Genomic DNA, 23,981 nt, shown 5'->3' on the forward strand with positions numbered 1-23,981 from the left:
TTTACCTTAAGCATTATAACAAACTTATACCTAAAGAAACTAAGAAAGCTAGCACTTTAATTCCAAAATATAAATGCAACTAATTCTTCGGGTTGCAGCCATAAATACATCATTTGAAGCTTCAAAGAAGACAACCAAAACACTGGGAAAACCAAGTATCGTGCTGAAAAACAAGAACATACACATATCAAACTTTACAACATTGGTTGGTTCTATTCTTAAACTGTTTGGAATTACAAACTCAACTCCACAGCTCTCTTAGTAGACCTCACCCTCTTAAACTTTGACCTACAAAAGCTTTTATTCCCACGAAACAATTGAACATTACACATTACAACCACCACGACTAGAGCCCATTTGCAGCCTGATACATCATGTTATATCCATCCAAACCAAATGCAGAGTACTCCGGAAGAGGATAAACAACCCCGTTTGCATCCATCGGCCACTGGCTCTGAATCAATGCATCGGGTTGCAATTCATTCAACCCGTGGTACGGCATGAAGGAATCATAGACCATTTGAGGCATCTCTTCATAGTAGTATTCAGGTACATCAAACTGAGGGAAAGCATAATGTTGGTTCACTGAATTGAAATCGTCGTGGTGGTTGTAACGGTTATATGCTGGCCTTACAGCTGTCCGATGATCCTCATCGAGCAAGTCATTAATGATGTCAAGATGTGGGAAATCGTCCGGCATCACTCCGTTGACCTGGGTTATGTTACCTTTCACATGAGAACGAGATTCATCAGTCCATGAGTTCGGTCGGGACCCAAAAGTGATACCCGAGTTCACTGATGATAATGATGAAGATGTAGAGGGCTGGGGAAATGCGGCATCATATTGTGTAGAGAAAATTAAAGAGGGTCGATGAGTGAACCCTGATGTAGTTGCACCAGTTGAAGTTTTGATGCCCATTATGGCATTTCGATAAGATTGCGGTTCAAGACTGTGAGCAAAAAGAGATGAGTCCGAGTCTAAACGACCAACCGAGCTGAGTGTGCGTGATAATGCAAGCGTTGCGTTTGACGTGGAGACAAGGGGAGCGGTTGTGTTTGGTCCTGGAATGATAGGGGCACTTGAAGGCCTCGATATTGAAGAAGCTTTGTTGGCAGTGCTGCTTATTGATTGAGAAGTGTGCAAGGTATGTTTCGAAGGTTCAGATTTCGAAATGGACATGTTTTCTGGTGATTTGAATGATTTCTCAGATTGAATTTGGGTATTTGAAGTGGACTTAGGTGAGGAAACTGGTTCATTTTTGGTGGTAGTAGTGGTAGCAGCGTGTATCTCTGTAGATTGCTTAACCGATGACGCCTTTCTAGCAGGGTGAGGTGATGATGCTGGTTCTGATGTCCTTGAGTTAAAGGTGGAGGAAATATTCTCAACAATTTCATCTTTGACAATTGTTTTAGTACACAGTCTCTTGTCTATTTCTTCCTTGATATTGGGAAAAAAATCACATCATTAGGACATTTAAAGGGAGTAACCAGAAAATTAATGTAAAAACTTAGCTGCAATTCCGACGAGAAGGTAGAAAAAAACTAGTTACCCGTAAACGTATATGAAAAATCAAACAATAACAATGATGATGCAATGGAAGAAAAATACTCAAACGTATATGAACAATCAAACAATAACAATGATGATGCAATGGAAGAAAAATACTCAGATGAAATACAATCAGTGTGGCATGTTTTCAAAACTCATGAAATTTGAAAAGTAAACTGATATTCTTATATGAAGAATAAAATATTAACTATATACATATATGAAAAAAATTACACAATAACAATGCTAAAATGGAAGAGAGAGAAATCTAAGATGAAACATAATAGGGCGGGCGCATAATAGGGCGGGCATGTTTTCAAAACTTGTAAAGAAAATCCGAAAAGTAGACTGATACACGCTATTACATACAAAAACCTCATGCTGACAGACAAAGCTGGCAGTGCAATTTTCAATACAAATCCTTACCTTAAGAAATATGTCCTCATGCATCCGAGGACATAAAAATGCAGAAACAGGAAAATAAGAAAACTCTTTACAAAAGAAAATCTAACCCGTTTTATGTGCAATGAAGGATCAGATAAAAGAAAGACTAGAAGATGAAGCTTCAAGAGAGCATCATAAAATGATACCCTACAGAAAATCCACATTGTACAAGTTGTCCTTTAAGTTCCAAAAAGAATTACGTCAAATGCTAATCAATGTGAGGTGAAATTGATTGAACTTTCCTATTCTCTATTTTCTAGATTCATTAAAGCAAGTCATTGTGGGATCATCTATCGCATAATAACTAATAACTCCAACTAGAGAGGCAAGTATCAAACAAGTTGTGCTTTGAAGTCATTTATACACTAATTCAGGACAATTAAGTCATGTTGAATTCATAAAAGGTTTTGTTTCCGTGTATGTTATTCAAGAGTAATTATCAATCTCAAACTAATATTGCAGCTTATGCACACAGTCCCATCTTTAAACTAACACGCAAAAAATGTTAGAGGTACCTTCTTAAGAGGTTGTTGGAGTTTATGTCTCTGATCCTTCAAGGATTGAAGATTACCCTCTGGTTCAGCCCCAGTAGCACTACAACTTCTACTCACATAAAGTAGTTGCTCGGCACTAACCATGGAACTATTTTGCATGTCCTTATTCTGTGGATATTTCCCTCTGCAATGATCACAATGCGATAAGAAACAAACCGCTTCCCTCAGGGAAGGAGAAAAGAAAAGGATCCTTGATTTCAAAAATATATATATACCTGTTAGAAGAACTTCGTTTACTTTTGTTACTGGTTGATGAGTACCCCTTGTATGGTCCATTCACCACAACCGATGGGACTGAGTCAGTTGAACATGTGGAAGAACTGTCATCCACAAAGGACGAGCTCTTTTTTTCGACATGGCCATTTGAGATATCACTCCTACAAGCTTCGGATGCTGGATGAGTTTCTGATGTATCTGTATCCCAACTCAGGGGGCTCATATCTCTGTCTTCTACATCAGCCAGAAGTGATTCAGGACAATCATCTCCAGGCTCAGAAACATCAGAAACTTCTCCCCTCAGCTCACTCTTCTTGCTCAACTGTTCCCCATGCTCTGAAGAGAAGTCCACCAGAATTCTTTCCTCAGAGAGACTATCATGTAGTTCTTGATGCTTTTCCTCCTCCATTTCTACAGACTTGTCACCTTTACCTCTGTCCTTACCTTTGCGATTGTTTCGCCTCTGTCTAGCCTGGTGGAAAGAAAAGGATGGATGCAAAAGGAATGACACTCAGACATAAAATAAAATAGAACTAGTAAATAAAGAAAAACATGTCAACATGCCAAAGTGCAGTACATTAAAGGGAAAGTATAGAAAAAGATAAAGAAAACAGAATTAAAACATGAAACACAACCTTCAATTACAAATGGACAAGAACAAAGGCAACATGATCAGTATATATCTCACAGAAATGGTACTAAAGGACGAATACTGGCAAAATGGAACAAGGTCTCATTAAGCTTATGAGAACATAGAATACTTTCATGGAAATCAAAATCAACATACTAGAAAGCAACCAGAGAATACGCAGTTTTGGACTTCATAAATTAGAAGCAGCCAGATAATACGCAGTTTTGGACTTCATAAATTAGAAGCAGCCAGATAATACGCAGATGTGGGCTTCATAAATTGGAAACGGACAGTTGTAATTTTCTTAAACAGAAAGGGTGCAATCAATTGCATATAAGAACTCTACTAAGTCAATGATTCAAACATGCACCAGTCTCAACTTTCTCATAACCAAAAAAAAAAAAAAGAAAAGAAAACAAAGCAAACTTTCTCATACATAGAACACTGAGTTCGTGGAAATCAAAATCAACATACTAGGGACCAACCAGATAATACACAGGTCTGGACTTCATAAATGGGAAGCCGCCAGACAATACGCAGGTTTGGACTTCATAAATTAGAAGTAGCCAATCGTAATTTTCTTAAACAAAAAGGGATGCAACCAATTGCATTTAACTAAGAACTCAATTAAAATCAACGGTTCAGACATGCACCATTCTCAACTTTCTCATAACAGGAGGGGGAAAACAAAGCAAACTTTCTAATGCATCATCGACATCTTTGGAAAAGGTAGTTCCATTCCTTCATTTAGGATTTATTCAGGCCAAAGAGAACAAAGGGCTTCAAATGGAACAATCTCTTCCAAGGGATCAGGCACACAGGGATGAGTCATGTGGTGTGGCTGCTTCTAACATGAAGCCATACCCATACCTGCACCAACTCTTCGAGACTTCGACAGTCCTCGAATATATGTGTACATTAATTCATATGTGTGCTCAATTATATATTACATGTTTGAATTTAAAACGCTCATGAAACACCTATTTGGATGTATAACTTCACATCCAATTCCTGAAACGCATCGCACATGGGTTCGTTTCAGCTTATACCAATTCAGAACTAAGATCCTAAAATGTGGTTTCAGTGTTTAGTTTTAAAACGCCTGGTTTTCCAATTTATAATTTCATAATAAAAGAAAACATGAAGATAGAAATGCTGGAAGGGTTTTAATTCTCACATGTGAATGACAAAAACAATATTGGTCTCATGAAAATTATTACTTTCAACATATAAAGTCATGTTCTCATACCATATCTTTTACAAATATGTAGTTTGAATTTAAAATGCTCGTCACACGCTTCTTTGGATGTATAATTTCACATCCAATTCCTCAAACGCATTGCACATGGGTTCGTTTCAGCTCATACCCAATTCCAAATTAAGATCCTAAAATGTGGTTTCAGTATTTAGTTTAAAAATGCATGGTTTTCCAATTTATAACTTACATAATAAACAAAAACATGAAACATAGAAACGTTGGAAGGGATTTAATTCTCATAACATGTGTATGACAAAAAGAATATTGGTCTCATGAAAATTATTAATTTCAATATTGTATAGTCGTGTTCCCATACTATCTTTTACAAATACGCAGTGCCCATACCCAAACCTGCACCAGTAACCCGTACTCTTTTTCATGCAACTAAAGGGATATGTTACAGGCATGGAAGGGACATAGCAGTATGATACCGATACAGAAAGCGTGAAAACAAGGCCACAATATTTGATGGATACACTTCTAAATAGTATATTTTGAACATTTGACATTATTTTTACCTAATGCTTTTTCGACTAGCTTATTATAAAAAAAATGAATTTATCAAAAGTAGAAATAAAATCTTGACATGCACTTTATGTGATATATTTCATGTTCTGAAAACTAAACATCAAAATGAAAAATTGACCAGCTATCCTCCACTAATTCATATTCCATTGCCCATGTGAACTAGAAGTATGAAGGAGGAAAAAAAAACACCATGAAAATCTGTATACGAACTTCACTTGAGAAAATGACCTTAAAGGCCACAGCCCATAAAACAATTATAACAAAAACATAATGGAGGAGCTTGACATAGAACTTGCATTTGTTCTTGCAAAAATAAAAACCAACAATCTCTATATCAGAGCATAAAAGCAGGGTATAAGCAGGGTATAAGCATAATGAAATCGCTGCACGTAACTGATCTTCAAGTTTCTCGAAAGCAGACCTCATTTACCAAAATGCTGGCATGCGTACAACTAGCAAAATTTCTCTACAAATCAAGTAATCCAGTTAAACAACAGGCAGCATTAACATATTGATATCATGTAATGCTCAATAATACCAAGTACAAGACTTATAGAACAATGCAGGCCAGTATAGAATATAAATGTTCCCACAGATGAACAAGAAGTAAGTTGAAGAAACTTAGTTGACCTGTTTTTTCTTTGCTCTCTTTTCCCTCTTCTCATTTTCAGCTTTCTCTGCTTTCTCCTCCTCAAGAATAAGCTCCTCCTGTCTCCTTAATGCAACAGCTTCTTGATATGCTATTTCAATTCTATTGCTGCAACAAACAAGTTAGAGAAAACTATTGAAACATGAGGAAAATAAAGTCCATGCAAGCTAAAGTTGTCAGAAAAGAACAAATATAGATTGAGAATTACCAGGAATTTTGGGTCCTTTTTAAAGTTACTATTTATTATTACTTCAAGTAAATATCTCAGTTTTTGAGCATTTTCATATAACTACCATGTGAACGTTCACAACAATGCAAGGTTTTAAATATCGGATGTCGGGTTCATGTCGGACGGCTGAAATCCATGTCGGATAGCGGAAATCGGGGATATATCGGGGGATATGGACTAAATATCGGATTGCCATATCGGGTGGGCGCATATGTACAATATCATGTCCTAAATGTAATCTAAGCATTCTTAAATTCAATATAAGCATACTTTATAAACTTTATAGACTAGACATATAAAAAAGTAAACAATATATGAGAAATGTAAAGAGCTAAAATGTAAACAATATTAGAGCTAAAAAAGTAAACAATATACGAGAAATCAGGGATTATTAAATGATAAACAAGGATTATTACAAGGATTACTAAAAATTAAGACATTGAATCTTTCATATTAATTAAACAAGATTAGAGCTAAAATGTAAAGAGCTAAAATGTAAAGATATAAAAAAATATTTATGCAAGCATTCCCATCATATTAATTAAACAAGGATTATTACCGGAGTTGAATCTTTCATATTCCGAGGATTACTAAAAAATCAAGTTAGAGCTAATTTTACTTTTAATCCAAAAGAATTATTTAATTACTTTTTGTCCACAATTTGCTCCAAGATACAAAAAGAAACTTATGATGATAATTTAGGAAAAGAAAGAAGAGTAAAAAGAAAAAAGGGAAAGTTAAAAACCACGATATATCGCTGAACCGATTTTCATAAATTTTGGCCGATTTTTCAAATAGGAAATAGCGGCCGATATATCCGATTTTTCGCCGACATGACCGATATATCGCCCAAAAACGATATGCGACTTGTATTTCCCCGATTTGTGTCGCTCGACACCTTGATCCGCTATATCGGCCGACATGTCCGACATGTCGGCCGATATTTAAAACACTGCAACAATGTGAGATTGCTGCTCTGATCTCACATCCAAACTAACTAATTTAATTAAGAAATATTAAAATATCTTCTTTAAAATAAAGAGCAAAACCTGCAATTTGAAAGAAACAACAATAACGGGCCTTTTGCAAAGTATTCATCAACTTACTCAAGCCCTTCCTCCTCATTCAAATTATGTTTTCAACAAAACGCATGCCTAAGAAAATAAATAAATAAATAAATAAAATAAAATCTAATGCCAAGAAAAAAGAAGAAGAGAAATTTGTATCCCCTAACTACTTTAATTCCCAAATTTATAAGTCCTGTTCTCCTTTTTGTCCTCTTCCCTTCTCTCATCAGTTGTTCAAACCCAAACTAGCAAAAACAAAAGTTTATTTTCAATGCACAACTTGGATGCAAAATATGTATATACGAACCATTATATAGATTTACTATAACCTTGGAATCAAACCATGTTTATGTTTCTTCTCTCCGACTACAACTTCGAAGTAAGAAAAATAGAAATGTTTGTCGTTTTGGATTAATGATTGAGGAGAACAGGTATTCACTTGGAATGAAGAGGGCAAAAAGAAAAATTATAGCAGAGGATGGGGACTTATGAGGGTGGGTCTGTGTTGTGTAGATGTCTAGATGATTCGGCTAGTGTAGATGATTCGGCTAGGGTTTATAAAATTGAAGGGAAGAAGAAGAAAAGATTAAACAAATTAATCTCTAAACTATTTTATCAATGTCAAATTAATTATTATTTTTTAAACAATCAAACATTCAAAAATTTAAGGACTAGCAAAGTTTCCCTCACATAATAGCTTAATAGAAAAAAGGGGTTTTTGCTTTTAGACCCATTTGTTTACTCCCATTTATCTTTAAACCCAAGTATTATTATTTCTATCTTTAAGCCCAATTCACCTCTTGTATTTATTTTTAAACCCAATCTCCAAAATATAAAAACAAGCGGTGAAAATACAGTATTTTGAAGATTGGGTTTAAAGATAAATACAAAAGTTGAATTGGGCTTAAAGATACAAATAATAGTACTTGGGTTTAAAGATAAATGGGAGTAAACAAATGGGTCTAAAAGCAAAAACCCCTAGAAAAAAATATATGTCGGTAAGAGAGAACTTTTTCTAATAATTGTATAGTTCTTAGATAATTAACCACAGATGGGTCTATTTACAAATATATAAATAATAAATAAGTTAATAGCCACTTAGCCAGTTCTTAAGTTCAATTTATGAATTTAAAAGAAACATATTTCATTACTAATAGTGTCTCATACAATAAAAACGTCATGGACTGGTTAAATAACAAACAAATATTAGTTTTCCAATTGTATCTAACATATTGATATGGTTCTCCATGTTTTATATGTAAATAATTTACTATATTTTCTTTAAAATATTTTTCAGCTTCAAACCAAGTTTATAGGTAAGATAAGGGCATTTTTCTCATCAAAAGCCACATGCTAAGCACATGATGTAGTAGTGATGAAGAGGTGAGGGGAAAAATCCTACTAATTCAGTTGTAATGTAAACAGAAAACAGCTCATGTTAGTTTGTTGAAAATGGATAAAGTTCATGCTAATGTCTTCAAATCTACGCTTCTAAAATTATTCTTATGAAAACTCCCTTCTATTTTTCAGACCAAAATTCTCAAATGCAGAACAAGAAATAATCACGAAATGTAAATAAAAACAATGAAGAATTATGCACCTTCAAACACACAGCCTCTTAAGAATTTAATGGCAGATGAAAACTAGTGATTTGATCACATTGATCATCGTCAAAAGATAAAGCATATTTTTTACTGCAAGGCTGAACAAACATGGAACTCTCTAGAAAGTTAATGACCATTTCAAACTGATAGGATCAGGCTACCCGAATGCGATATACAAAAAAATACAAGCTGAAAATTGACAATATTTGGCGGCCAGTACCCACAGAATACAGTAATTTTGGTCGTTAACAATAATATTACCTTAAGGGTTAAGTTCAAATAACCACCCAGAACTTTGGTGGCTTTTGCATATAAGCCCCTTGAACTTTTTTATCTCACAAAACACCCCTAATCTTTGGAGTGTCCCACAAAACGCCCCCAAACTTTGAACTTTTCTCAGTGGACCCTTTCATGTAATTTGCAAATAACTAAAATTTCCTCCAGAACATTTTAGTTATTTTTCACTCAAGAACATTTTAGTTATTGGGTCTGGTGAGAAAATGTTAAAGTTGAAGGGGTTTTGTGAGACACCCCCAAAGTTTGGGGGAGCTATGTGAGATCTAGGTTGCATGGACACGAATATGGGACACGGCAAATTTGTAAAAGGCAGGACACACACATATTTGCGTGTGCCATATTTACATTAGACCAAATATTGAAATTAAAATATCTATAAATTTTTTATTTTCTTCTACCACCTAAACAATTAAGAATCAAATTAAATCAAACTAAGAATTAAGATTTAATGACAAGTTTAGTTTTGATCATATGGGATATTAAGAGTACTTTTTAAATCTTTAGTAATTGGTTTCGGTATTTGGGTTCAAAAATCTATTTGTTTTAAGCTCGATACCAAAGGAATTAGTTTAGGGTTACAAGTGATGGAGAAATCAGGTTTTGCTCTAAACCACACATGCACATGGCATTTCCGTAGGGTGTCCACAGTTAATTTGGTCTGACATGTGTTTGACACGTATACGTCACCCAAAACGAAGTGTTCAGGCAACCTAGTGTGAGAGAAGCAAAGTTCAAGGGGTTATGCAAAATTATTCCTTATTTTAATGAAAAGCAGTACCCACTCAGGCTTGGCTTTATTGTTAGGGATTAGATCGGGTTATACAAGGTCCCATGTTCAAGACTAGGCTAGCACCTTCATTGAAAAAAGAATAGAAAGCAATAAGCAGAAGAGCATGAAACCTAAAGAACTACCAATAATTATACTTTAGAGAGAATGAACAAGAAAAGGTATTCTGCTTAAATTTACACATCTAGAGAATTATCCCACTCGTATTGCAGTTTGCATTCTTCCAAGCAAAGATTGGTGACGAAAGAAACATCCATCAAACTTGAAGACATTATTCCCAAAATAGAGGACTTACAGATGTATCAGTTGACACAACCAATCAAAAATAGCGGCAATCAATAAGGATGTTACACATCTTCAACAGCTATGTTATCAGAAGCTATATAGATTACCTGAATATATGGGCTAAAACAAATATTTCCAGAGTCCTGCGACCTAGCTCTGTAAGACGTCTTTCATCACGGAGAATAGAATCTTTATTAAATTCATCTCCAGAACAACCGTCCTACAACATGTGATTGTTGAAACATCACCTGTTAGAAACCAAGTCTAGAAGATAGCTTGAAATCATGATTACTAAGAATTTAAAGAAAAAACACAGAAGATGATAAAGATAACCTATTTTTAATAAAAAGGAAGGACACAGTAAGAAGAAAAAGATGAATGTGTGAGAGCTAGAGAACCCAAGGCTGATGCTTTGGCCAAGTCCAATTGGTTATTATAGGTTCAAAATGCTCCAAGTCCAACCCAATATGTAAAATACTGATAACTTTTTAAAACCTTGACCTATATTAGTGGCAATCTATTCACTCCAGTCTTTTACTGCCAACTTTATCAGTTGAAAATGTGTTCTAACCCAGCAGCACATTGTCCATCTCTTTCCTAAGACGAGAACAATTTGTCAAACAATTTCTTTGACAAGTCCAAACTAATATGTAAAATACTAATTTTTTTAACCTTAAATTAGATTACTGTCAATTTCTTAACTTTAAACTTTAACTGCCAACATTATCAGTTGAAAATGTGTTTTAACCCAGCAGCTCATCCAACTCTTTTCCTAATCAAGAAGAATTTGTTAAAAAAAATTGCTGACAAGGAAACTCTGTATTTACCCACCAAGCAGCCTAACGACATTTAAAGAGAGTTCTTCCTAGCTATTATTTCCTAGTGGTTAAGAATTCAGTAATTGCCTTTACAAATTGTTTCACTCTCAGAAAAGACAATCAGTCAAAAGAACCCATTCCACTTTGGAGCTTTTTCAATGTGAACTGTAACAAAAAAAAAATTACTCCATACCCCACTTATATTGATATAAGTAGATTTGAAAATGCAGTTGCATTGATGCTGTCTGTTTTCAGACTTTTAATCCTCTAAAGAGCAGAAGTTTCTAATGAAATAAATATTACTATCAGCCCTAAGCTCGATCCTATGATCTATTGCGTTGCCTCATCTGTACATAAGCACATGGGGGCAATAAAATCTGTGGTTAGTGCAGCTGTGTCAAATGTGATAATGTTAGTGCCTAAAAGAAACTAGGTCCAGAGAAATTATTTTGCATTATGCACCCCCGGTTGATTAACAGTATGATCATGCCTTTGATATTGCACCACTAAAATGCAAATCTAATTGAAGAAATACCAGGAACGAGAATTTCTTCAGCAGTTACTTAACAAGTACTTCTTTCAGAAAACAAAGAGGCTATTAGATTCTTACTATGGACTAAGTATTTTATTTTAACTCTCTCCTGCCACCTCCTAGCTTTGACCTCATTAAGAAGACAAGTTCTGTTACGTGCCTCTACAAAACCATTAAGCATTCACTATTGCTATGAATCCCTTATCCATACAAGTAAACCAAATAGCGTCTTGTCAATTAAAAGCAAGAATAGCGAATATAATTTCCAAAATAAATTTCTGAAACCTATTTGCACTACAAAGATGCAAATCTTGATTAAAAAAAAATACCAGTAACCAGTATTTCTTCACCAGTTATTACTATTAACTTGATATTTTACTTAAACTTTCTTCCCTACCTCACCTCCTACTTCGACCTTATTAAGAAGACAATCTCCGTAATGTGCCTCAACCAAATTGTAATAATTATTCCATGTTTGCTATGAATCCTTTATCCAATAATAACATCTTAGTTACTTAAAATCAAGAATAAAGATGCATGTTGAGGATATGCTGAAATATAGCAGGAAACAGAAGGTCAAATGTCAGGGGTTTGTAGTCATGAGAAGTTATTTCTCTACTGACTTCATTGTTGATTCTGGTATGCTAGCATACGTACACGTGCAAAATCATAATAGCAAACTGAATAATCCATAAGTATTATACCGATGCAAATAACATAGTTTGATATTTAGAATTAGGGAACAAGAGAAACATGGATAAAATACCATATGATTTTGGGCTTTTCCCCCTCAGAAGCCACTTTTAGATTGGGTTACTGTAAACCACCTTTGAATGTCAATTAATACAAAAACCACCTTTAAAGGGGGTTAAGTGTTGCAATCAACCACTTCCCACCAAAGATTTTCACTGAAAACGCAAAAACTCCCCTAAAAGCTCACATTCAAGGCACGTGACTCATTCAGATTCAGTTAATGCTTAGATTTGGTTAGGATACAAGTCATGTGCCTTGATCGTGATTTTTCACTGCCATTTTTGGTTTTTCAGTAAAATTTTGACTGGGAGGTAGTTGACTGCATCAAAAAACTACTTCAAACATCAAACATGGTTTATCGAATTATGAGTAAAACCTCAAGGAGATATTTTTTGAACTTTAATCAATCCCACATTTGTATTTACTTAAACCGTATAGTAACAAGAACTTAATGATAGGGATCTAGGATTCAGTAAGTCCCCAAAAGATCAAAAGCACATGGAAAATTTTTCTATCGAAAAACACCTTTCACAATGAATGCCGAAGATACCCTTTGTATGAAGATAGAATAGGAAAAATGAGTAACTATATATTACTCAAGTAAAACATGATATGCCAAAGGACATTACAAAGGCCCAAAGTTATCACCAAAATGTATCATTAATAATGATCAAAACTTCAGATATATTATGTTATAAAATAAGAGAAAAAAGTGCATGAAATATTAGCGGCAGATTAAATGTACCAAAACATACTTTTGAGCGAATCGGCAAACCCTTTTCCTCCTTCGAGGGCAATGACAGATGGGGCGATTCTAGTGCAGCTCTCTCAAGCAATAAGAACACATCTTCTGCCAAAACAAACATGTCCTTTTCAACAAGGACAATGGGAGCTGGTAAATCCTCCTTTTCCAGTTTGTTGGCTCTCACTTCTTTTATCTTGCTCTGGCTTTTAAGAGCTTTCAGACCAATGTAAAGAGAATCCATTACCAGTGTAGATGCAACCTCTTTCTCTATGAAGAAATGTTTCACGACTACCTTCAAGATAGCATCTGTTTTATCCCTAGACATGTGCCACCTGGTATTCTGATCAATTCCAAGCCAGAATGCATGAAAACTGCAATCAACTACACAAGGATTAGGCATAAACAAGCATATGAAACGAATAGATGAGGCCAGACAAGGTAATGTATCTTAAAAATCAAATGGGACACATGCTGTCTGCAACAGCAATAACTGAATAAAAACTTAAAAGCAGGCTTCCAAGTTTCAGCATATAGATTACCTTGACCACTTTGTTTTATCACCAATCAAGGTTTTAAGCTTCTGCCTCCTGTCATCCACAAACCTTGCACAAGTTTGTTCTACAGCGGACAGATATACTCGAATTAGCTCTCTCCGGTACTGAGAATCAAGGCAACGGAACGGGCGGTGTGCTTTCTCCCTTGAAGATTGCAACAAGAAAAAGAAACATTATGTGAGTTGAAATTGAAGTACAATAATGCTTTTTAGGGACAGAAAAAGTAGTGAGTAATATTATATAAGTTGAACTGGTCATCCTAAAATACGTCTCAGATTAGAACTAAAAAAGATTAATACAGAAATGTTTTCAGATGACATTGAGATATGACAATGTCCAGATCAAAAGCTTAAACCATTACGAATTACGAATCTAAATAACAGAAAAGTGTGATGGTAATACAGAGAAGCCAGAAGACAGTTGCATGATTAGAGAGAGAAGCTATACAACCCATAGTTACACAGTACGCGGTATGAGGGTCATGGTATGAATTCGGATAAGTAATTGGCCACTTAGAAAATTTAGATTCAATGCGAGGTAGCTTGCTTCAGTACGCAAGTTCAATTAGTAGTGTATTGTAAATTTTTTTGGATGCGCTTAAAGTTTTCCTAAGTATATAGTAGAAAAGTAGGAATTAGAAAGCTAATTATCCATTTCAATATTTTCTCATACAAAATACTTCTATACTTCTTTTTTATGGAGTTCGTTTCTTTGTTCTGTGTTCCCCCCACATAGTTCGTATTGAGATCATGGTTTCATTTCACATTTTATTAACATAAGTATTTAGTTACAAGTAAAGTCATTTGCTCGTATATTCTATTGTGCGTCTCCCTTCACTTGATTGCACACATTGCATTGCGTCTTGCGCATGTACACTTAAAAGGGATATTGCACTCAGCATACTTGTAAGTGGTGCGCCAATTATGGGGAACCAATTCGTATAATTGAGGGAATCGGTTTGCAAATGTACTGGGAATTGGTTCGTAGGAACTGTATAACAGTTCGAGGGGGGCTCCAGGAATCATGCAATAATGATAAAAAAACATAAGATCATATAAAAAGTTAGTTTAAAAGAATGCTGACGGCGTATGAAAATTGGTCAGCTTATTTATACATGATACGACATCTGCTGTTAATTATCATCAGTTTTGAGATGACATCAGAAGACTATTGACAATGTCTAGATCAAAAGTTCAAACCATTAGTACAATAAATAACAGAGAGGTGCCACAAAAATAAAAAGCAGCCTGCAGACAGTTGCATGAGTAGGAAAGCTATACAAACATAAGATAATATAAAAAGTTAGCTTAAGAGAACGCTGACTGTGTATGAAAATTGGTCAGCTTATTTATAAATGATACAAGACATCACCCACTATTAATTATCGAATCCATATTAATTTTTTCATAAAAGTTCAGTTAACCATTGTACAACCAAGCTCAAGCTGGTAGAATAAATAGGAGACTGAACACGTACAACTTTCTGTAAAAAAATGCCAACTTTTCCTTCGTTCTTAAAGGAGGGATTCTCGCAGAAAATGATTTGATTAATAATATCCAAAAGCATGTCATGAACTTAAAGAAATCTTATCGAAAACAAGATATGCATAACCTACACTATATAAACAAATTTAGTTATTAAAACCAAACTGATTAATCAGTTATCTAAAATGCATCTCATTTTAGTTGCTACAACCAGTTAGTTATCCCAAAGAAGCATACAACAATTGATTTGTTCCTATCACTTCATTCTCCTTTTTGCCTCGAAAATCATTCTGAATGAGAAGAAAATTGTAAATTTTTTTCACAAATTGTTGACACAACTCTCTATCCCTAGAAGTTGTACTAGTGAGCTACATGTGCTACTCATTAGATATTGCCTCAATATCCAGAAATTGGCCATAATGTTAATTACCTCTATTGATCATTCGATACTCTCCTAATAAGTGGCTTCTAAAACCAGAATGCATGGAAGCCGTTAAGCAATCAGAGAATTAGAAGGGGTGTGTATTTGCAATCAGCCATTTTTTAAAAATAAAGATTCTTCTGGCCGAAGTCTTGCTAATTTCAGCATCCACAGACACTTCATCGAGTATTTGGCGATCTGCTAATTATTCATAATATACTGTAAAGTATCTCTAGCATTTGACCCATGTTTTTAAATTTATATCCAACAGCAAATGGTCAAGTACCACAGAAAACTAAGAAAATCTGGGCGACATGTAATATCTACACCAATAGGCACTTTCCAAGCTTTACTTATTAATTCATTCATAGCTTCACCAGGCACTTTAACCAGTAATAAGTTTATGCTTAAAACTACTCTGTCGCTCAAGTTCTCTGCTCAAAATTTTGAGAATACAAAAACCAGAAACCATAGGTCGTGAGGTTTAAAGGATATGAAGTATAGAAATCTCTACGATATTTTCAGCCATAAGCTGTCCAAAAAGTTATTCTTACAAAACCGAAGATCACAAAGGCTTGGTGCCATTAAATGATACAAAGAGGAGACAAACAACCTTCTCAGGGGAGTTACAATTGTCTCAGATAAAAGAATACATGCCCAGAAACAAATGATAGACCGCATCCGGGCAGATACAGTATATACTTACATTATGAAATGTTTAGTGTCATGTTAATATAACTACAGAGTTTCGTGGTCCGAACCCTCCCCGGCCCCGCACATAGTGGGAACTACGTGCACCAGGTTGCCTTTTTTAATAACTTGACCTAATCATATATTTTCTATCTTTAAAATTCGACTATGTGAAATAATAAGTCAATCTTATGTTGTCTAGTCTTAGATTAAAATCACAAAAGTAAACCGCCCAGTAAAGGATAAATTTACTTCAGATTTCAGGAGTCAGGTTGGGATCGATTGAGAAATTTTTCATGTTCAGAGATAAAAGTTGGGTTTACTTGGGCATAGAACCGGATCTGATCCCACATCATTACAGCGTAATTGCCAAATACTCAAGTCTCAAAAAGTTCCTTTCAAAATGAAAAAAAACAATAAAGAAGACGATGATGAAGAGAAAAGTAGGAAAAAGAAGTTCAGAAATAGAAACTACACCTATCAAAAGCTCCACAGCGAAATGTTCATTACTTGATATATGATAAACTTGTGATTATTAAGTGAGAGTTCCAAAACAGTTGGACTAGTTGGTGTGGAACTCCTGACAGTTTGGATTAGGTAAATCTATTGCATAAACAGAACGGAGTTTATTATAAATCTCAGAATTCCATTTAATGGAGTGGCTAAAATATCTGCTAGGTGAGTCTACATTATATAAGACAGCTGGATAATCATAATAGGAATAAGTTCATTCATACATTAAAAGAGCAGCACATATAATACTACATTGCTATATTACTTACAAAATAATAAAAATATAAAGTGAAATAATGTGTACAGCACTATGCTAAATTTAGATGAAGGATAATGATAAGTGGATAAGCAACAGTAATTTATGAACTACCTGATAACTTGAACTTCAGCCTTAATTGTAAGAGTATCATCATCAACAAAGCCATCCGATATCTTATTTATCTCCATAAATTTTTTCCAACCCCAATCATGTTCTTTCTTCCAGAACCGATGTAATGTATCTGCAGATCTCCCATAAAAACATCAGTCTGTATCACTGCTAAACTGAAGAATATCTCATTTAATGTCAACAATCAGCTCACCATTGTACTTATTTCTTTTTTGATCCTTGTTTATTACAGCTATAGTGAACAGCGCAAAGTGACTCCAACCTACAAATGGGAAAATGGGAGAGAAATGTAGCTACTATGTAGTTAGAAAATAATCAGGCTAGATATTATAAAGCCATAAACCAGCTGCAAACCTGGAAGAAGTTTGTCATGATTAGCAACACAAAGAAACAATGAGAGATGGTTACAGGCATCACAACCCTGGGGATAAATTAAGATATACCTGGAAAACAATGTCAACAATCTTGTTACAACTATGATACAGTGCATTATTATGAATGCAAGCATAATAGTCCCAAGCACAGAAAGCATTATCAACCATGGAAGATCATAATAGAAGATCCAAAACAATACACAATCAGCAGAGAAAGATTTCCGTAACAGGTAACTGATTGTGAGTTTACTAACACCACAAGTAGAATACATTTCAGAAGTAGACTAAACAACAGATAAGACCAGGCATCCTTTGCCTTAAATTTAGCAACAAAAAAAAGTTAACAAACTGTAAGGACCAACAGAGGTAAGACAGTAAAATAAATAATTAAGATTTTGCAAATGTTCTTTTTATGTTTATATCTGGATCTTTTTCCTCTAAACTGAAGTAATTCTTTTCTAAATTTTACATTGCATTCAACATAATCTGTTTCCATTTTCAGATGTTAAAAAACATAAAAATTCAGCTGGTCATGCTAAAAGTCAGTACCAATGTAGATAAATTACTGGGGGAAAAAACATTTTTGTTTAGGACAACTGGTTCAACATATAGACAAGATAAAATAAATGTTAATCACTGAACTTAAGCAATATGGCATAGTTATGTGACAGTAGGATTACAATAAAGTAAAAGGCTGCCATGCATCTAAAGGTAATAGTACAGAAATAAAGGAAAATGCAACAACAACAACAACAACAACAAAAAAGTGAGATTAGGCACATGATAAGAATAACAAGCAATATGAAAGAGGAAATATTAGAAATGTACTAGGAGACATAAGGTAGTATGGACTGGGATAAGATAGGGGAAACTATATTTGGTGGCATGAACCTTGTGAGAAGTGATGGAACCACACTACAACATACATACGACCAAGACAACCGGCAGAGGAAACAAAACAACATTTTAGGCAGCAAACTAACCAAAACTAACTCAAATGAGGAGCGGAGCCTTGTTTCTTAAAAGAGAAAGGGGTCACGAAGATAAACCAAAAAGAACTGGATGAAGGGTATCTTTATTACATGTAAGATGCCCATACTCCCAGGAAAAGGTTTGAAATTTTTAGATAGAATACAAAGTATAGATATGCTCAAAAAGAGCGCAAAAGCTAGTATTGATAGAAAAGAAGCTGTTTCTTTCTTAATAAATATTATTAGTTACAGGGAAAGATCCTTATAGTCACATAGCAGTATAAATGAATTGGGTATTCTTTAAGAAACAAGAATGTACTGTCAAGAAACAAGAATGTACTGTCAAGATATCAATATTTTAGGATAATGAGGCACATTGACAGAGGTTATACCAGCATTGAAAACTAACTAGTAACTAATAACTAACTGATGTCGGGTATTTCCAGAACTAACTCAATGCTTGAACGTAGAAATACCTTCTACATTGGAAAAAACACGAATTCAAAATGGAATTAACTTAATAGATGATACATAACATGAATTCGATGTGAATATCCTAGACTCTGAATTATGGATCGAAGTTCACTCCAACTAGGTGGATTTTGAAAGAAATACAATTAACAAATAACAGGAAATTTTAAGAACAATATAAGAAGCATAAAACTGAGATATCATACAAGTTAAAAACTCAGCATCCATGAATTTCATACCATTTGTAGCCACCAACTTCAAATGCATTGCTTCGCAGTTCTCTTTTATTGATCTGTGAAAAATGTTCAATTTTCCAAGTAAATTTTCCATATAAATCAGAAGGCTTTGGTCCTGCAATCAACATGAGTAGTTAAGTGAGCTTTAAACGTAATCAAGAAAAAATAGTGCCAATGCTAACAATCAACCTTTGTCAAAATTGGTCTCTCGGTAATTCAAATTATCTGTCAGGCTTCATTATTATAGAAGACTCCGGATATCAAACATATAATTCTAGCCAAATATGTAAACCGGCGATATCAAACAAAAAATCCATTCTTTTGCATAGCGTATTCTCACTGTCATTACTAGTTGTTCACTTTTTGGATTAAGGACTTCAAACTCACGACATCAGGGTGTCTTATATTCAGAGCTAACTGCTGAATGATAGATGATTTTAAAAATTCATATTTTGCAGCCGAAAAGCACAAAAATAATCCTACTCAATTAATGGATGTAAGTCTATAACATTAACTAGGTGGGGTAGGCTATCAAGGATGAAGAGTTCATTGCTGATTAAGGATGGAATGAGCGATCAGAATGTTCTCTAACCAGGACCACAACCATTGAAAACCCATGCATACAATTTCTCATTTTGCTTGGAGGAAACCATGCAAATATGCAAAATTAATTGGTTAGAGAAAGCATGAGTAGTGTGTTATTCAATAAGTTCTGAGTATGCATTTCGAGGTAGATGTAGATTACCCACAGAAAAGAATAAGACAACCAATTATGAGTTGCATAAACAAAACTTTACCCTTGAAATGGAAAAGGAAAAATCTGCTAAAATAATAGTTGTAGTCCACTACTTTCTTTACTCATCCATACATACCATGGCTTTCACCATCAAAGCAATACAAACAAACATTAAAATAGCATCAAGATTCGATATATGACCTTAACAACAACAACAACAACAAAGCCTTTTATCCCCAATGTTTGGGGTTGGCTACATGATCTTATTCTCTCATGCTGTTCTATTATAGCTCATCTCCTCTGTTAAATTAACAATTATCACATCCTTCTTAATTGCTCTCAACCAAGTTCTTCTAGGTCTACCTCTAGATCTCTTTGTCTCATTAAGTACAGTATTAGCACTTTTCCTAACTCGTGCACTAAAAAGTCTAATTTGTACATGACCAAACTACCTTAGTCTATTCCCTCTCATTTTATTCTCAATTGGAGCAGCATCTAATTTACTACGAGTGCACTCATTTATTATCTCTTGCAGTGTATACCAACAAGACCGTCGTAACATTCTCTGCGCTCCTTTTTTGCACGTGATGTTTCTTAATTGCCTAACATTTCAATCCATAAAGCATTGTTGATCTGTTCTACAGAATTTTCCCTTTAGTCTCATAGGTATTTTACGATCACATAAGACTCCTAAAGCACTTCTTCATTTTAACCATCTTGATTTGATTCGATGGACAACATCATCAATGTCGGCATATGACATGATCCACCTTAAAACCTTGTATAAATTACCAAAAAAGGCATCGATTTGAAACCATGGTGTCAACTTAAGAGGAAAATAAGAAAGATTAGCCAGTCTGTTGGATATGTAAGACTTAGTTGAAAATGTACTTCATTCAGGAAACATACACACCCATGGTTCAAACAGCACTTCTATAAGTTACTCAAAGGGTTTTTTCCCCTTTTATTTAGCAATATAATTATTTAAAAAGTACTTATTAAATGACTTTATAAAGAAGAAACTGGAAAGATGATAACATGACTAGATGGTACAAGCACGTTTATCTCCATAACAGAAGGGATGCATGCTAAAGCTTCAACGAGTAATGATAAAAACAAAGGCTACAGTTTAGAAATCCCCTTGGCACCATGGTTTGTAATGAATCCTAATCAGAAGAAGAATGAATGAGTGAGAATGTGAACTACAGCGTATATCCAGCTATGCATTGCTTTGATGGATCACACAATTTATTCCCATCTAGAAATCGTTGAACATATTATGTTAAATTTATTTTTTCTTTCTTTGTGACCAGACGATATGTGAGGTTTTGTATATGTTTGTACTTTTCCATTTTGCAGGATCTTGCCGTATTATCTTTTTAGTGAACCATGGGAGGCTTAGGCTTCATAGCTTTGCTCTCAAAAACTAAAGTTAAGGTAAAAATAAAACAATGGAGAAACCAAAAGGAGGAACTCTAAAAGCAAGGAAATTCCATCCGATACATAGTGCTTATCCTTGCTAGGAACTTAATAGAGCTAACTCATTAGGAATTTTTCTTTAACCAATTTAAAAATAGAAGAATATACCAGAGTCATCGTCGTCATCTGAGTCCCAATAAGGGGGTGAAGTAGATGGCATCCCATTCTCAACTTGTTCACAAGATCTCCATTCACCGAGAGATTCCACAGAGCGACAATGCCGCATGCTTGATGACCCATTCACAGATGAAGAACCGCTGGCGGGCACATAATCCTCGCTTACACTCCCAGCCCTCACCATATTAATCAATAACGATTATGGATTTAAATTATCGACAAAACCCCCTTCTGCACCTGCATTAATCAGGAGAATGATAATGAGATATGGGAACAGTTCATCATTGAAAAGATTCAGAGAATGAATGTAAACTATTCTTTCAACAAATCTAACAATTGTGAGAACCAACACAGTCCATACATTAAATTTGATACACAAAGTATAATAATCCACAAAGAAACAAGAAGGTGAAAAGAAACAAGCTCAAAACATTCCACAAAATAGTGAGAGGTGGCAACATGGCCACATCAAAAATATTCAGAGAAACCTATGTTTTCCCCCTAATGTAAACTAATTCTTTCAACCAATCAAACAATGTTAAGAGCTTAGCACATTCCATAAATTAAAGTTGAGGCACAAGATACAGAATTACACAACGAAGCGAGAAGGTAAGAAAAGAAATTAAACATTCGACAAAGTTAGTAAGAAATGGCAACATTCCCAAATTGAAAACATTCAGAGTTTCAGCCTTTTCATGTAAACTATTCTTTCAATCAATCTAACAATAATAAGAGCTTAACACATTCCATGAATGAAACAAAACAAAAAACTCAAATCCAGTACACCAAGAATCCAAAAGAAAAATCAATACTAATAGTAGTAGAAACTTTTCAGCTAAAAATATCTGAACTAAAGTTCAAATTTGATTACCCCCATTGACAATGAAATTTTAATCGAGACACCAAAAGAATATATAATTGAAAAAACCCAAAACACCCACAAAACCCCCTTTTCCCTCTTTTCAATCATAAACATCTCATAAACCCAAGATCAAAACCAAGAAGAAATCAAATTCAAATCAAAGAAAACCCATTTGAGAAAATCCGATTCCGGGAAAACCCACAAGAAGAAATCATCATATAACCCAATGAATTCGAGCAGTCAGCAATCTAGGACCAAAAGGGGTAAGGAAAAAGACCTCAAGGATCTAAATTTGAGAAGAACCCAGTACAAATTTCGGCGCAATTGGATGAGAGAGAGAGAGAGAGAGAACGGAGAGGGGAGAGGGACACGGACCCTCTTCTTCTTCTTCTCTTGTCTGCGAGAAGAACAAAAAACAACAGAAGGGCGAGCGAGGGGAGAGAGAGAGAGAGAGAGGGGTGAGGGGAATAGGCTGCGGTCTGAAGGGGACAAACTTGTCAAAATAAAATGGGGGAGCGCGTGTAGATTTGGCAACAGTAGAAACGTTACCATTTTTATTGCATGAGGGAGATATTGTATACAACGTTTCCTTTTTTTTTTTTTTTTCATCCTCTGATAATAACGTGTTAATTAGGTAAATTGCGGATAACCCCTCCATCAATGCCCTTAGTTGACTATAACTCCTTCGTCGACTCCTTTATTAGTTAGACTTACATCCCTAGATTGTTACATAAATTCCATGGAACACCCTTCTATTAAATAAGTAAGTTGAGAGGGGTTATTTGCTACTGAAGAAGGTACAATATATAGACGTGAGGAATTACTTGCAATTTGTTAGGTAAACTTAACGAAACTGCTTTCTAAATTTCTGGGGTTTGGCAGAAAACACCATTAATAAATTAAAAAAATCAATTCATGAACTTTTAAACTTTTAAAATTATACAAAGCAAGTATGAGCTATTGAGAATTGCCATAAACAACACTGGCTTCAAGGATAATAGGTGTCCATGAACATGAACATAGCAGAAAAAAAGAGAGCAATATAGCGTGTGCGTCGCGCGCGTGCGTGTATGTGTGTATATATATAGAGAGAAAAAAAAAACTTATGTCAACTTAAGTGGATCATCCACCAAAGTTTCTATCCATTGATGATACCTAAAGATTTGTGCATTATATGAAGAGACTTTTCATCAATGGATAGAAACTTTGGTGGATGGTCCACTTAAGTTGACATAAGTTTCTCTCTCTCTCTCTCTCTCTCTCTCTCCTCTCTCTTATATTATAATATATATTATATATATATAGTATATATATATATATATATATATATATATATATATATATATATATATATATATATTATTATATAAAAAGGGAATTGGATGTTAAACTTTTATTTTTTTTTATTTTTTTTTTCCCTCTTGTTATGGTGGTTTCAATCGCCAAAGTGCAGCCCTTTGCCAGCGACGGACAGGTGTACTTTTGTATGCAATGCCCTAATCAAATTGGCGGCCAATACCAGTAAGGATCCCGACTTAGCCGACTCCCCGAGTCGACATCTTCTTGTGTCGACTCGAAGGGCGGTACTTGTCGATCCTTTTGTCGAAGACGACTCGCTACGAGTCCATTCGATCAATTATTCGACCCCTCTTGGTAGGTCGACTCGAAAGGCGTTACTTCTCGGCTAAGTTAGAGGATAACTTCGACCTCGAACCTCTCCCACTGTCAATGTGTCTGCA

At 34.8% G+C, this 23,981-nt stretch overlaps 1 protein-coding gene across 2 annotated transcripts; it reads right to left on the reverse strand.

Annotated features, from left to right (window-relative positions):
- On the reverse strand, positions 71 to 22,763 carry LOC109834514 (MATH domain-containing protein At5g43560-like). 2 transcript variants are annotated; one of them, XM_020402556.1, is made up of 13 exons: positions 22,520 to 22,757; positions 21,372 to 21,617; positions 19,052 to 19,163; positions 17,351 to 17,439; positions 17,190 to 17,258; positions 16,979 to 17,108; positions 13,486 to 13,644; positions 12,957 to 13,317; positions 10,206 to 10,318; positions 5,811 to 5,937; positions 2,763 to 3,235; positions 2,509 to 2,671; positions 71 to 1,438 (listed from the first exon to the last, which is right to left on the reverse strand). In XM_020402556.1, exons 2-13 carry the CDS (start codon positions 21,562 to 21,564, stop codon positions 347 to 349), a joined length of 3,081 nt encoding a protein of 1,026 aa, XP_020258145.1. In that variant the 5' UTR covers positions 21,565 to 21,617; positions 22,520 to 22,757; the 3' UTR covers positions 71 to 346. The 2 variants fall into 2 exon arrangements, with proteins under 2 accessions (XP_020258145.1, XP_020258146.1); XM_020402557.1 differs by lacking the exons at positions 71 to 1,438; positions 2,509 to 2,671 and adding an exon at positions 5,575 to 5,646 and having other exon boundaries at positions 3,131 to 3,235; positions 22,520 to 22,763.

The sequence above is a fragment of the Asparagus officinalis genome, chromosome 3 (assembly GCF_001876935.1).
Source record: "Asparagus officinalis chromosome 3, Aspof.V1, whole genome shotgun sequence".
Lineage (NCBI taxonomy): Eukaryota > Viridiplantae > Streptophyta > Magnoliopsida > Asparagales > Asparagaceae > Asparagus > Asparagus officinalis.